The sequence below is a fragment of the Atractosteus spatula genome, chromosome 6, assembly GCF_055471065.1.
Source record: "Atractosteus spatula isolate fAtrSpa1 chromosome 6, fAtrSpa1.hap1, whole genome shotgun sequence".
In the NCBI taxonomy this organism is placed as follows: Eukaryota; Metazoa; Chordata; class Actinopteri; order Semionotiformes; family Lepisosteidae; genus Atractosteus; species Atractosteus spatula.
In genome coordinates, this window is record NC_142711.1 from 24,979,363 (window position 1) to 24,994,348 (window position 14,986).

General features: G+C 38.2%; 1 protein-coding gene across 1 annotated transcript; it reads right to left on the reverse strand.

Annotated features, from left to right (window-relative positions):
- Positions 1-595: 595 nt before the first annotated feature.
- Positions 596-12,572, reverse strand: LOC148832694 (MARVEL domain-containing protein 3). Its single transcript, XM_088919317.1, has 4 exons — positions 12,470-12,572; positions 9,429-9,616; positions 7,596-7,711; positions 596-4,281 (listed from the first exon to the last, which is right to left on the reverse strand). Exons 2-4 carry the CDS (start codon positions 9,536-9,538, stop codon positions 3,620-3,622), a joined length of 888 nt encoding a protein of 295 aa, XP_088775443.1. The 5' UTR covers positions 9,539-9,616; positions 12,470-12,572; the 3' UTR covers positions 596-3,619.
- Positions 12,573-14,986: the final 2,414 nt, after the last annotated feature.

Below are 14,986 nucleotides of genomic sequence, written 5' to 3' on the forward strand. Positions count from 1 at the left end.
CTTTGGACAGTGTGGCCACAGAGTTAACACACAGAACCTTTATCTCCTTAAACTATTGGATGCAGTTTATGGAGGATGAGGACTTGTCAGTCATACCCAATTACTTAAAAATGTGTGCTTTGAATAGCTCAAATCAAGAAAATGTTGCCAGAGAAGGAATCCTGCATTAGTGCCAAAACAACCCTGTTAATTTCTGCTGGCGCTGAACTTTATACTTCGCTGCCACACAGAGTTGCATTGCTGGCATTGCACCTTGGCAAGTAGCCAAGACCTTTTTACAGCCATTAAAAAGTGAACTTCTCTTGCAATTAATGTGATGAAACTGCTCTGTTGATATTTTATGTTGTAATTTTTGCTGAGGAAAATTAATGCTGTTAATGAACAAGTGATAGTACAGGCCAGATTGTAACCTCTTTCTTCTCCTTTTCCATCAGTGATTTACCCATTTCTAATATCGAGTTGTTTTGTACCAGTTTAAAAGTGCTGTGTTTTTACTAATCTGCACTTTTTAATCTGCAATGCAATGAACGGTATAAAGAGCAGTAATCCAAATATTGAATTAGAATTGCAAAAGACTCACAAAGGCACCATGAAATGTCATTTTCAACATTTTATTGAACAGTCGTGACATAGGTAAATTCATTATGCAGATTTTGACATTTGTCATCAACAAAGTTGATCAACAGGCTAGTAGGGAGTTTGTCCAGTGTACTGCAAGCCAGCTTTCTATCAGGCTGCCAATTCACTCCTATTCCTTTTGTAGAGCCTGGACAAGCATGTGTCCATTCTCTGGTCTGGTTGAGATTTCAGTGTTATACATCATCCCAGCTCATCCCACAAATGTTCAATGGTGCTCATACCTGGAGAGTAGGGCATATACATCTTAACCGTCACATTCTCAACTCACATAAGAATGCGGTTGTTATAGTAGCTCCAGAGGTATTTTGTTAGCCTGCTAGCAAATTGTTTTGATAGGAATAGATGTAAGAGAGGTCCCAGGACTACATAAAAGCAGCACCATGTGGTTTCGCTTAGAAAACAGACACTCGAAGACCATCACACCTAGACCACTCCCATTGAATTGGTCTATTATAGACAAAGGTTAGCATACCGTTTTGCATGTTGGCTCCATATTTGCTATCATCTATCAGAGAGGCTAACGCAAATCTCTTGATTCATAGCTGAAGAAGACCAGGTTCCTTTGCTGGTGAATCTACCTTAGCTGGCTTTCTCCAGCTTCTAACATACCAAAGATACAAAAGACATTGATCTCCTTGAGTAACAGGTGTATTTTTCCTTTGCTTTTCCTTTTTTGATTTTTACCTGGCTGGACATTCTACAAAATTGCCATTATATCTACCCAATCATCTCCTTAATGAGGCAATTTAGAGTTTATGCAACATCCAAAGGCACTCAAGTGCAGCAGAGTCTGTCATTAATCAAAATGATGCAAAATGTTTTTTGTTTTGTTTTAATGTGAGATGTAGTGTGTCAGTGTGCATAAAATCAGTACATGTTTGCTAAAGTTTTGGAAATAAAATCAGTGGAGGAAGCTCTATACATTTTAGAGAAAATTAAAAGCAGCAGACAAAATAACAGTCATCACCAACTCATGAAATGCAAGGCTTGTGAGGGATTTCTGATTAATCATGTAGACAGATTAAAAGATCTAATTTCAGCACAAATTGCATAACGTTTTAATTACAAAATCTAATTCCTGCTGATGCACCTGCCACATCGGTGCCTCATGGCGAGGAAAAAGGATGGAGTTTGATTCACAGTGAGAACTGTGGATTTTGGTGTAGTACAATACGCTGATCTTCTCAGCCGTACCAGTTTTTCCACTGATTCTTGCAAACCATGCAGAATACCATCCTGCATTGCTTGGTGACTTCATCCTGTCAGAATTCAGCAGACTGACACACCAGTAAGTTTACCTTGACTGCAATAGTTTCATACAAGTGGTTTTTCAAGCTGGCCAAAATTAAGCAATAACAGGATAAGTTTACCTTACATTTTGGACATGTAGGGCAAACATTTTTTTTTACTGACCTTGTTTTAAAGTTTATACGGTATATTTAATTTATATATGTAATGTATTTTAACAATTAACTGGTCTTGAATAAAAACAGCCGTGGCTACATGCAACTGTGGGGCAAAGGTTTGCATGCAAGAAATTATATTTCTTTGTTGCATTTTCATTGATATCAGAACTACTTTAAGAATTAAAGATTTGAATAGCAACACTGTAGTCAAGTACAACTAAGAAGTTCTGGTAATGCAAGTACTAAATATAATTGAGAAATTCTAAATTGTTTATGAAATCATGACTGAGAAAATCAAAGTGCACATTTTTAATTTATTAAGGATAAGAATCAATACATTCTTATTAAAATGTGAAAAGATTAAAGTTGTAGTCTACACATGTCAAAATGAGAAAATGGAACTTTAATGATCAGTGGGCTATTTAATATCTTTACACAGGATTTCATAATGGAATGGTATCATAATGGAATATTACTGTATGTTGGATATTCTTTTTGCCTTTACAGTCATCAAGACCTTTTTCTGAAATATGAAAATGTGGATGTGACATTTTAGCTTCCCCAGAGTGTGGAAAATTGCATTATATTATCAAAAGCAAATGTGGATATGTACATATCCATATCCAACTTATGCTAAAATTGCTGTACTTTGAAAATATATTTTATAATGGGGAGATTTGGGTACGGACAGGGAGCTTAATGTGATCTTGCTACACTGTATTGAAGAGCCAGGATAACATGATGTTACTCTATTTTAAACACAGACTTGCAAACAAAGTTGCATTAATGCAAGAATGCTTACAAGAAGCAAAAACAATAACTTTGCCATAGTTTTGTCAGAGAGGATACACATTACAGGTGCACTTCACATACCCATCTAGTAGTAGTTTTAATATGTATTATGTCAAAACAGTTGCCATTAGTATCCATCCTTCAATTTCTAACCGCTTCTATTAAAAGTACCATAACCAAGAAATGATGAAAGGTATAATAAGAGTGATATGAACAGAAAAACAAAAATGTCCTTTTTATCACTTCAAATACAATAGTTAAATTTCCAAGACTATTTACAACAGGTAAAAAAATAATTGTATTTTCTACACCCATGATATGTTATTTTTTTGGTACACAGATATTTAGAAAATCCATTAGTTGTTAATTTCTTATATAGAGAGATCTCTTATTAGGTTATTGCGACACATTAACTTCTTTATGGAGTTTGATTCCATCTGGCCTAGTAATTTTAAGTACCCATACACACAGAAATCCTACATGTCTTCAAACAATTCTGGACAATTCTAGTAATTCTGCGGTTTAAGATGAAGAGACTTCTCCAATAACAGAAGAAAAATCATAATTTAGGGACTTTCCATGATCAATGAGGTATGATAATAGGACAGTGCAAACGACAAATTGCTTTAGTTAAAAAGTCTTTAAAATGCTAAACGCAAGTGACTATAAATCTTACAAGTTTTGTTAAGTTCCACTATTGCATGCTTTTTGTGTAAAAACAGTTCACAGAAGCTAGGCATCTTCGAAGAGAACGTACATTAAAGAAATAAGATTTACCTAGCCTACACGGCTGTGTTGCCAGAATGTACGGCTTCTGGATAGTCATCACTGTTCAGTGTGTGGGGTCTACTGGTGCGTCTGTCCTGATGATAACGCTTAAGAAACAGGATGGCCTTGGCACAGAAGAAGCAACCCACTGCATACAGGATAACTGTGATCAGACTGAAGAGGGCCACAGCAGCATCTGCTCCCTGCACATCACAGTTCATCCAGGTGTAGCCTTGGCGGGCGTACAGCCTCTCTCTCTTCTTGCACACGTCTGTGGCGTTGACTTGGATGACAAAGTGGAGATAGAGCCCGACAGCCACCACGTAGGCCACTGCGCCTATCAGCTGGAAGAAGAACTGTGCTACCAGGAGCTTCATAGGGGTGCGATGAAGTGGTTTGGTCCCGGATACCACAAAAAGCAGAGAGATCGCAGCATTGGTTAGGCTGAAGGCCACCCCACCGTAGACGCCTGGAGCCCTCAACTGGCTGTACTGCATATCCAAGTCGCGAACCTGCTGCAGCTCCGTACCCTCAAAGGGGCTGTAGGCAGAGTTGATGCTGAAGCTGCCCCCAGCCAGGCCCCCCATCGAAGACATCCCGGACATCACAGCCTGCGAGGCAGCCACACAGATCAGCACCAAGATGTTGGTCAGGACTGCGCACAGCATCATGATGCCTACAGGAAATATAACAAAGTGCTGTCTTCTGCAATGTAACGATAAAACCAGGTACTGTCCTTAAATACATGCTGCTGATCTACTATATCTCGTGCAAGATTCCAGTGAAAGAGGCTTAAGAACTAGGATGTGTATTACATTTGACTAAATGTTTAGGTTAACTCTGCTGATAATCAGACGTGTAATAAACCAATCCAGGGTTTTGTGCAAGGCCCTTCAAGCATTTTAACAAATTTTTGGATCTTTGTGTTAAAAACGTAATCTACAAGTACTGGATCATCATTAATGTAGCTACAATACAATACACAATGTAAAAAACAGTAGTACGGCATATACTGTGGAGGAACAAGTAATGTTTATTCCATGCTGAAAAGAGAAGAGAGAAAACACAACGTTTTGGCTGTGAAGCCTTCTTCAGGTGCGAGTATATACTATACATATCAATGTAACTGTGTGTTCTATGAACTCGTACTCGGAGTGGCAAGACATCTTTTGGGAATGACACAGTAATTTGAATGAGATAAAGTTATTATCCACACATCTGTAAATTTCAGAACTTTAGAACTTTTAAAACTAAGGCCAAACCTAACTCTATCTATGTGACACATTTTTAACTTTTACACACTGATGATTCGAATTTTGAATACTTTATGTGGAACAAATGTGAAAATATAAAAGGTACAAAAACTAGTTAATGGTCTCAAAATGGGAGTAGTCTCCTTTCACTGTTTTAGCTTTCAGAATTATATTTTTACGACAACAAAAAGCTGCAGTGCCTTGTAAAAGTTCAACACCTCTCAATGACGGCCCATTTGCCTGAATTATAAATGAAGTTCTTTTTTTTTAATTAGTTCTTTATAATCTATCATTGAATTTTAGCACCCCCTTTTAATTTTAATTCTGGTTTTAATTATGTATTCCAATATTGTTAGCCTTGTTATTGCTTCCACATATTGTCTGAAAGATATAAATGTGTTAGCGAAATCTAAGTCTTTAGTTCCTTTTTCAAGTTTAGTGTTTTTTTACGACCGGCATAATCTGCGCTTGTGTACACTAAAACACTATCTGCCTGGTAATTGCCCTGTCTTGACTTTTATCAGAATTATAACAACCTTTTTTTCCTATACTATGAAAAATGTGTGCATACAGTAGAAACAAATGTGAAATTTAAAATATCCATGGCATTTGAAAGAGTTAGACTGTCCAGTGTTGTTAACTGTCATAAGGTCTAACTATTTTATCTTTGTTCACTGATTTTTACAGCTATTTATCTGATATTTTTAATTTGAACACTGAATATTTGATTCTTTCACAAAATGTTTAAACCCCAGGTCATTTGACTCTTCTCATATACAAATCTGGAAGACAACTGGGGACCAGCATAGATAAGCAGTCCTGCGGGTGTTTAGTAAGCTTAAAACCCTTGTCTGAGAAGTATATTTAAGACCTCCATGTTACAAGCTCATCTTGGATTCAAGGCTGAGGCATTTCACTTAATACATTCTTCTGGCATCATAAGATAGCTTTGAAATTTTGACCGCATCATTTTGGCTTTCAAAATATTTATACACATTTTAAATGTACTTTAATTCTCTTTCTAGCTACTGAATTAAATAATGCAAGAGAGTAGTATCCATCTCTTGTGGGAAAAAATAATAATTGTTTAATGTTTTGGACGAGCTAGTATAAACTAGAGAAACAGGAAAAATCCCTGAGAAAAGGATTAAGGACCTAAAGCCTCTCTGTCCTTAAACTCTACTTGAAGGAGTAGCTTTGATCTGATCCCGATGAAGACAGCTTCCTTCTCTGGCTCTGCATTTTGAGTTTTCATTCTCAGTCTCTGATCATCTTAAAAACAGCAAAGGCATAACTTCTATTCTGTGCGGTCAGAAAAGCAGAATCTAGACATGCATGAAAGAATGTACTGTAATTCTGGATTTCATTATGTGACATTAAACTGTGAAACGTAAGGATAAACTATAGAAATACCGGCACTGCAGAAGTATTCATCACCTCCCAACGATGTCCTATTTTGTTGAAATACAAATTATACCTACACTTTTTTGCAAGAGAATATTTTTATTCAAAACAAATTTAATGTTTTATTGGCAAAAAAATGTCATCAAAAAATAGTAAAGAGAAAAGTAAAAATCTATAAATAAAATATATCGGTCATTATCAGGAAACAGAAAAACAATCATTAAAATTTAAAACCAAAAATAAAATTATATACAAATATTTTTTCATGAGATGTTCCCCTATGACAGAGACTGAGTACAGATATACTTGCATCTCCTTCTTTTAATTAGTGCTATTTAAATGTTAGTCCAAAATGTGAAGACTACAGTCCTTAAGGTTTTAACATTCCTGATGCACTTAGTATTATACTTGCAAGAGGAGAACCTAAATGAATGCTCTTTTCTTCCTCTTCAAACCTGATATGACTGGTCAATACATGATGTTTAGCATAGTGGGTTTGTAGTACAGAAAAGCCGGTCTGACAGGTTCAGTCTGACATAATACAGCAAGGGAATCTCTGCTGATAGTATCGGTAGGTGTGGTAGCATTACAGTTTTGCACACAAGCTGTAATAAACCTGTTTTTTAAGAAATGTGAAAATGGGGTGTATAATAAGGGAAATTGGTATTGGAGGGAATGAGAGGGGATCCAAATTGAAATTCCCATTGATCAGAAAAAGGATCAGTTTGCACACTGTACTACAGATCTACAAAAAGACCAACATGGGGTATAAGAAATACATCAATGCTTGAATATTATTCCCATAATAATGTTCCCCATGTTGAACAGCATATCTGGGCTCTATTAAAGAACTAAAACATTAATAGTTTTAATAGTTTTGTTTGACTGTTTTCAGCACATAATAGCTTAGTATCACTTTTAAGGAAAGCCTACATCTCATCTAACACAGAACAGACTTCTAGGATTGGTTATTTAAGAACATACAACAGCATAGATATTTAAAATTATCTGACCAGAATTTTCTTTTATAAGAATATTTTCTTGAACCCCTAAATTAAGAGAAAATAAGTCATCAATAATTCACTACCCTTTCTTTGCACTGTTTATTAATTTATCTGACACTTTTATCCATTTACTGTATATAGCTGAGCATTTCACTGAAGCAATCTGAGTGATCTACCTTGCTTAAAGTTATAACAGCACTGTACCCATCCAGGATCTTAGCATACTGTACCTCCTTCTGGTGACAAGTCCTAAAACCTTGCCGCAATGCCTTCAGTGGCCAGCTAAGCCCCGCAGATAATCCAAGGTACTGTACAAGCCAAGCACTTACCTCTCCGCGAGCAGATGTTGGACCACTTGGACTTATCCTTGTGCTCCACTCTCGGGACTTCATGGGAGTACATCTGAGGAGGTGTGGAGTTGTGGTAGTAAGGTGGATGTGAAGATCTGTCACAAGGCAGATGAGATTAATTTAAGTTTAGGATTCAGAGAAAGGTCAGATACATCTCCTGTTATAACTGAGGTTCAGCAATTTTGGTCAGTTAAAATAATTTGCAGGAAGCGGTCCAAATTTATACTATGTTTAGCAAATCTGTATTTATAGACACTTTCAAAACCCGCAGAATTTAAAGAGACTGTCAACCACCAAGATTATGCGTAATCTTCAGATCTAAGGGAAGACCACATCGCCTTCCACACACCAGCAGAAGTAACTTAAAAATGAAAGCATAATCCATTTTATCCAGGACAGTGTCACAGCCTCACCAGGCAAGCAATGGGTGCAAGGTGGGATACACCCTGTATGGGACGCCAGTCGAAGGTAGGGTAGATCCACAGACACAACACTCGCTCGCACGCACGCACACCAGGGCCAGTTTTCCCAGAAGCCAATTAATCAACAAGTGTGTCTTTGGACTGCTGGGGGAAACTGGAGCACCCAGAGGACCCTAGTGCTGTGAGGTAGCAAGGCTAACAATGGCACCACTGTGCCACCCAGCAGATATAGTATACTTACCTGTAAAACAATAAATTGAAAATAACTCCACTACTGAAATACTACTGTTACATTGTCACACAAAGAATGTTTTAGTGTTTTAGCTGAATTATATGAACCCCTGTCTGAAAGCTATTTTTAGATCAAAAGTCCAGTAGCTCAGCACACTACATGTCAGGTCCATCGGGTGTCAGCAATACCCTTGGGCATTCATTAAATTGCAGGTTTGGACTGGAGAAGAAGTGCAGAAGAAGAGCAGAAATTAATAGGGTTCAGACCAGTCAAGAACCAGGAAAGGAAAAGTCATTTGAAGGACTGATTTCCCAATTTAGAATTCAAGTCATGTGATATTACAGATACCTAATAGCACGTGCTTGTCCTACGCACAGCAGTATCCTACTGATGTTGGGAAATGAGGATCTGGGTAGCTGGTTAAATCTGTTCACAAATGAGTTGGCAGTGGCACAGAGATGCTGACTCTGCAGAGCCCTATTACACTTTTCTTTACTGTGATGAACCTAGTAGTCTGCAATGTGTAGCAGGCATGTTAAGGAAAAATCAGCATTCCGTGATGGGTTTTTGTGGTCATCACATTGCAGTGAAGCGTCACTCCGAGACACGCTTCAATTTCCTGAAAGTAAGAGCTAACCATGCATCTTAAAAACTTATGTTTTTTAATTATTCTGGTGGACCAGATTTCTCAATATACATTATATATTACTATACACAACTTAAACAACACCTCCCAGGCTTTGTGGTCTATCCACATTACCTGAAAGGAACATAACTTACTTGGTTACCTGTTTTGTACTCTTTATCTTACAGTTCTGTTCATTCTTTTTTTGTTTGCATTTGGGAAGTTCGAGATAACATGTAAAGTTATTTAGGATCTGCACACAATTTTAAAACTTAAATTTTGCCTACTTTCCAGGCCAGTGTAAATGGGTGGTGGTGATGATGATGATGATGGTGACCAGAGTTGACAATCATCACTTTTCCTGTTCTTTTGTATATGAACAGGAAGAAATGATGGAGAATTCAAAATGACTGGACTAAGATTCATTGAGCAGTAGAATGGGTTTGAAGTCTAACTTGCAATAAATCCTGGCCACTACTGACATATTTAATCAACCACTTACTGATATTTAAAACCTTGACAGGATTACCCACCTGCTACTAGAATCAGACTTTCCATTCCGTGGATCTCTTCTGTCCCTGTGTACATTCCTGTCGCCATTCCTGTCCCTCTGTCCTCTGCCTGCTCGAGATGGTTGGCTCATAGCTGAATATCCCAAGTAAAGTTTGGAATTACCTCAGCTTTCTCCAAGACTGGGTTTTATTCAGACACGTCTTTGTTCCTGTAAAGAAACAGCTCAATTAAAATTAACATTCATACTGTCGCCTGGTATTAAGCTTGTGGAATAAAATTGCTGCAACCTTTACACCGTATACCTTTTTATCGATGTAGAGAGAGCACATGACAATCATTAACTACTATCATCTCCACAGAGCTGTTCTAAAGTTTTGGGAATCAGCCATATCCAAAGTAAGAATTATGCATGCACAGTATTTTTGTAACTGCAAGAACATTATAATGAATTGACTCTAAGAATATTTGAGGAGTCTTTATTATTGGGTCCTGAAGTTTTGATGATACTTGACCTTTAAGAAATCCATGTAAGCACTTGGTCTGGTGATGACACAATATGGCACTCATTACACATCTAGTCAAAAGACCATTCAAAGGCTAAGCTTTTCTTTCATGTATTGAGAATTCCCATAAAATATATTCTGTATTATGTCCATTAAATTAAGCAAATGGCTGAAGTGAAATGTTTGTTACGTAAGGTCATATTTTGGATGGTCAATATTACTTACAGTATACAATGGACTCATTATGTACGTATAATATGTTCCTAGTTAACCCCCTTTTCACACAATTGCTCTCATTAAGGACTCCCCAACTAAAACCATTACAGCAGATCAAAATACAAAATCATTATAAATATTGTTTAAGTGATACAGAATTAATGGCAGGCCAACCAACCCACTAAAATGTTGATAAAGTAGATCCATTAGTGAAAACAAAAAAGACCACCGCATGATGTTTAGTTCACCAACAGTGTCTTGAAGAATCTGTTTTATACAGTACAGTAGGTGCACATGGGTTCCCAGGAACAAGAGGTGCATGTAAACAGAGTGCAGTTTCAAAGTGATTTGCAATCATGTTACAATATAGCACAATAAAACTTTTATTTGCTAGCATACAGAACTCAAACCAAGGCCAGGAACCACAAGTACTTAACTAACATCTATGTTCAATTTGCCTTCTGATTCAACTAGGAAAGTTGCAGACTTTCAGGAATGGGTGGTAGTAGCTCAATTACAATCTCACCTTGCATCTAATGAGCTCTTTTTAATCAGGGTTTTAACACAACAAAATTCATCCATAAATAAATAAGGTAATGATTTGCTGATTATGTCTGACTGTGTTAACTAAATATTCTTTCTAGATTTAGGATTCTGGATTTCTTAATTTTTCCACAGTGTGAATCATGGCATCCTGCATCACATGGAAACTTATCTAGTGATCACTATGACTTCCCTTTATTGGTCTGTCACTTATTTGGCTATCAGGGCCGAGTTTGTAAATCTGACATTGTATAAGGTTCAGTACCAGAGCCTTTACTTTTTAGTTTACATGTTGCCTTTTGGTCAGATTATTCATGACATTTATTTGCAGACTAAATCAGTCTCTACTGATGCAGTCTCTAAATGTCACAGGATGCAAAAGACTGCTCTTAAAGTAAACCACGACAAGAATGGGGGTCATTCTTGCAAAGCTGGTGACTTCTGTATTGATTGACAGTGTCAAAGTAAGTGTTTAATGGACATTAAAAATTCTGGTGTTATTCCCATTAGGGATTATAATATTTCTTCACACTCCATAGCATTACCATGCTAAAACCCTTGCACAAATAACCTGATGCTGAAATATAGATCCTTTTGATTAAAGATCAGAATACAGTAGCACGTAATATAAATAGTCTTACAGTGGCTACAATAGCTACAGTATGTCCAGGTTTGTGTTTTGTTTCAAAATGTCTCTGAATAGGCACATAACTCCCATCCTCTGTAAATTGCACTGGCTGTCGGAGACTTTGAGGTTCATCTGCTTTTGTATAAAGCCAGTCCAGTGAAATGAAATATTTTGCATGATTATTGACAAATTCCTTTTCTTTTAAAGATCAAGCACCAGACTGCACAATAGGTCATTCTCCTGCAAAGCATAACATCTGCAGAACCCATTACCTAAATCCACTAGAGGCTCTTACTGTTCACATTTTCAAAACAGTTTGTGTGCCATTGTGTAGCACCTTGAAAATTACAAATTAAAAATCTCGATTCACATTTCCAGCATCCACATTTTACTAAAAGAACAAGACGTGGATCAGAAAAGGCATCTGTCAATAAGATCCAGTGATAGTAGCGCCAAAAATACAGTAATATTATGTTTTGACAACGAGTATGTACAGGAGTAAGACCAATAACTGAATATTAATTTAATAGTCTACAAAGGTTTTATTGTGTGATTAATATGACATTCAGACAGTACAAGAAAAGAAGGCTTCAGACGAAGCTTCAGATTTCCGCATAGACCTATGCAGTAATTTCTCAGATAAGTGGTGTCAATAAAGAAAAAAAGAACAAACACATGTATCACTAAGAGTAAACTCCAGCTCATACCGAACGGAAAATCAGAATTTAAATCGATAACAAGTGAAAAGTTAAACATAAACACGTCTGGAGCCACAAAAAAGGAATGTGATAACTGGAAAGATACAACTTTAAAAAATAGTATTATCACGATGAACTGCAGGGTTTATTTTCCAGGACATTTGTGAAACTGCTTTCGGCTTTTCATCTAAAAAAACAATGCAAGAAAAAATGTAAATAGTAATTTAATAGGATAACCACACTTATACCAATCTTATAAACAGCACAACACACGCTTGTAAACATGCAATGTCGGAGTGTACAGCTCGGTTTCGCCCTTACCATTGAACACCTGTGTTATTTGTCACGCCCAGTTCGCCAGACAATTCACTTCCCCTAACTAAATTCGCGTTTGACTTCGAAGGGTGAAGGAAATATGTCGTCGACACGCCATTAAAGCCTACCAGTTTTAAAACATCACCTGTACGACTTACCTGCTTAGTTATTCTTCAGGGCCAAAAACTTTTCACCGAGTTCCCGTGATTACCTGTGTCTCTGCAACTCCTCCCACAGTAGTAATGAAGAAGACTGGAGGGTGAGGGGCAGGTCAGTAGTGAGAATGCAGTGTCGGAGGAACAGGGAACTGTGCTGGGTAGCTGCCTGCTTGCACAGCTTAATTAGCATGTACGACTAAAAACAACCCAGTTGTTCAGAAAGATCACAATTTCCCATTGTTCTCATTGTCCGGCTTCAAGGATTCGTCTCTGGACTCTTCTCTAGATTTCTAGTTTTCACCACGGGCTCTGCTGAACAGCAACATTTTAAAAAGACCATATTTAATATTTGAATACTCAAGGATCTAAAAATGGGTTTCAAACTTTTGCCATTCATTCTCAAGTGATTCAACTAGGAGAGTCGTTCTAAATAAGTGTCTCATATAAATTGCAAGACAAAAAAGTAAATTCTATTTAGAAATCCAAGATAGAGATTTGCACCCGTAAAATGTAGTGAGGATAGTTGAAGATTTTTTTTCAATTGTCTGATGAAGTAAAGGCGCTGTTGTGCCTTCATTGTAGCTCCAGTTACATGCTGGAACCATGTTAAATCATTAGTAATGAAGGTACCCAGGAACTTGAAGCTGCTTACCATCTCTACAGCCACCCTATTGATGTAGATAGATAGATACTTTATTGATCCCGTGAGGGAAATTGCAGTGCAACAGCAGCTTAACACACACAACACAGCCACAGTGTAACGAATTATATAATAATAGTACAATACATACAATACAATACAAGAGTTACTCACAGTCCGACACACAAGAACAAACTAGAACAGAACAGTACACAGAAAATCGTATCACACATATGAATATAAATATAGATGTAACTATAGATATAAATATAAATGTATTGCACAGGTCCCTGGCATATATTGCACAAAAAGTGGTTGTAAACGGGAAAAAGAAAAAGAAAGAGAACAGATGTAGCAGTAGATGTGTAGATGCGTTTAGTCCAGAAACAGGTCACTGTCGATGTTGCCTCTGCCAAGACGCAAGGTGGATGCGTTGTACAGTCTTATGGCAGACAGCAAGAATGACCTCCTGTAGCGCTTCCTGTCGCACCGTGGATGAATCAGTCTATTGCTGAACGTGCTCTTCATTCCTGCAAGCCTGTCATAGAGGGGATGGGAGAAGTTGTCCATGATGGCCTCTAGTTTGGACATCATTCTCTTCTCAGCCACTACCTCCAAGGAGTCCAGGTCAGACCCAATGACAGAGCTTGTTCTCCTGATGAGCTTGTTCAGCCTTTTGGAATCTACTGCTCTAATCCCAGAGCCCCAGCACACCACTGCGTAGAAAATGGCACTCGCTACCACCGACTGATAGAACATGTGTAGCATCTTACTACACACATTGAAGGACCTGAGCCTCCTCAAGAAGTAGAGTCGGCTCTGTCCCTTCTTATAGATGGCCTCGATGTTCTTAGACCATTCCAGTCTATCGTCGATGTGCACTCCCAGGTACTTGTACGAGTCCACCATCTCCACGCCACTCCCATGGATGTAGACAGGAGTAGGTTTGACCTTTTTCCTCCTGAAATCTACCACCAGTTCCTTTGTCTTTGTAACATTCAGTTCCAAGTGGTTCACCCCACACAACTCCACAAAGCTGCTGACCAGTCCTCTGTACTCCTCCTCCTGCTCACCCTTGATACATCCCACAATTGCAGAGTCATCTGAGAACTTCTGCAGGTGGCATGACTTTGAGTTGTACTTAAAGTCCGAAGTATAGAGGGTGAAGAGGAATGGAGAAAGAACTGTCCCTTGAGGTGCCCCTGTGTTACTCACTACCTGTTCAGACACACAGTTCTGAAGTCTCACAGACTGTGGTCTGCCTGTCAGGTAGTCAGTGATCCACGAGGTCGTGGAGGCATCGACTTGCATCTCCTCCAGCTTCCTCCTTAGAAGTAAGGGCTGGATGGTATTGAAGGCACTGGAGAAGTCGAAAAACATGATCCTTACAGTGTTGCCAGCCCTGTCCAGGTGTGAGTAGGGGTATGGTCCCTGCCCCGCTTTCTAAAATCGACAACCAACTCTTTGGTTTTGCTGACATTGAGGGAGAGATTATTGTCAATGTACCACTTCACCAGGTTCCTGACCTCATCCCTGTAAGCTGTCTCATAATTATTCATAATTCGGCCAATGATGGTAGTGTCAACAGTATATTTGTAGATGCAGTTGGAGCTGTGTCTGGCCACACAATCATGGGTAAAAAGGAAAACAGCAGGGGGCTAAGCACACAGCCCTGAGGGGCACCTACTATATATAAATGGTCAGCATGGAAGAAAGCTTTCCATCGATGTTCACAGTCTGCCAGTCAGGAAGTCCAGAACAGTTCCATAGAGAGGTGCTGATGCCCAGGTCATTAAGCTTCCTGACTAGTCTGGATGGAACTATAGTATTAAAGGCAGAGCTGTAATCAATGAATAGCATTCTCACGTACAGTATGT

What these genes read in the sequence shown, in the direction of transcription:
- LOC148832694 (XM_088919317.1), bottom strand. Translation starts at nt 9,538, where the DNA reads ATGAGCCAACCATCTCGAGCAGGCAGAGGACAGAGGGACAGGAATGGC. An exon ending in AAGTCTGATTCTAGTAGCAG is followed by an intron (nt 7,712 to 9,428) that starts GTGGGTAATCCT and finishes GCCTTGTGACAG; the next exon opens with ATCTTCACATCCACCTTACT. An exon ending in CAACATCTGCTCGCGGAGAG is followed by an intron (nt 4,282 to 7,595) that starts GTAAGTGCTTGG and finishes TATTTCCTGTAG; the next exon opens with GCATCATGATGCTGTGCGCA.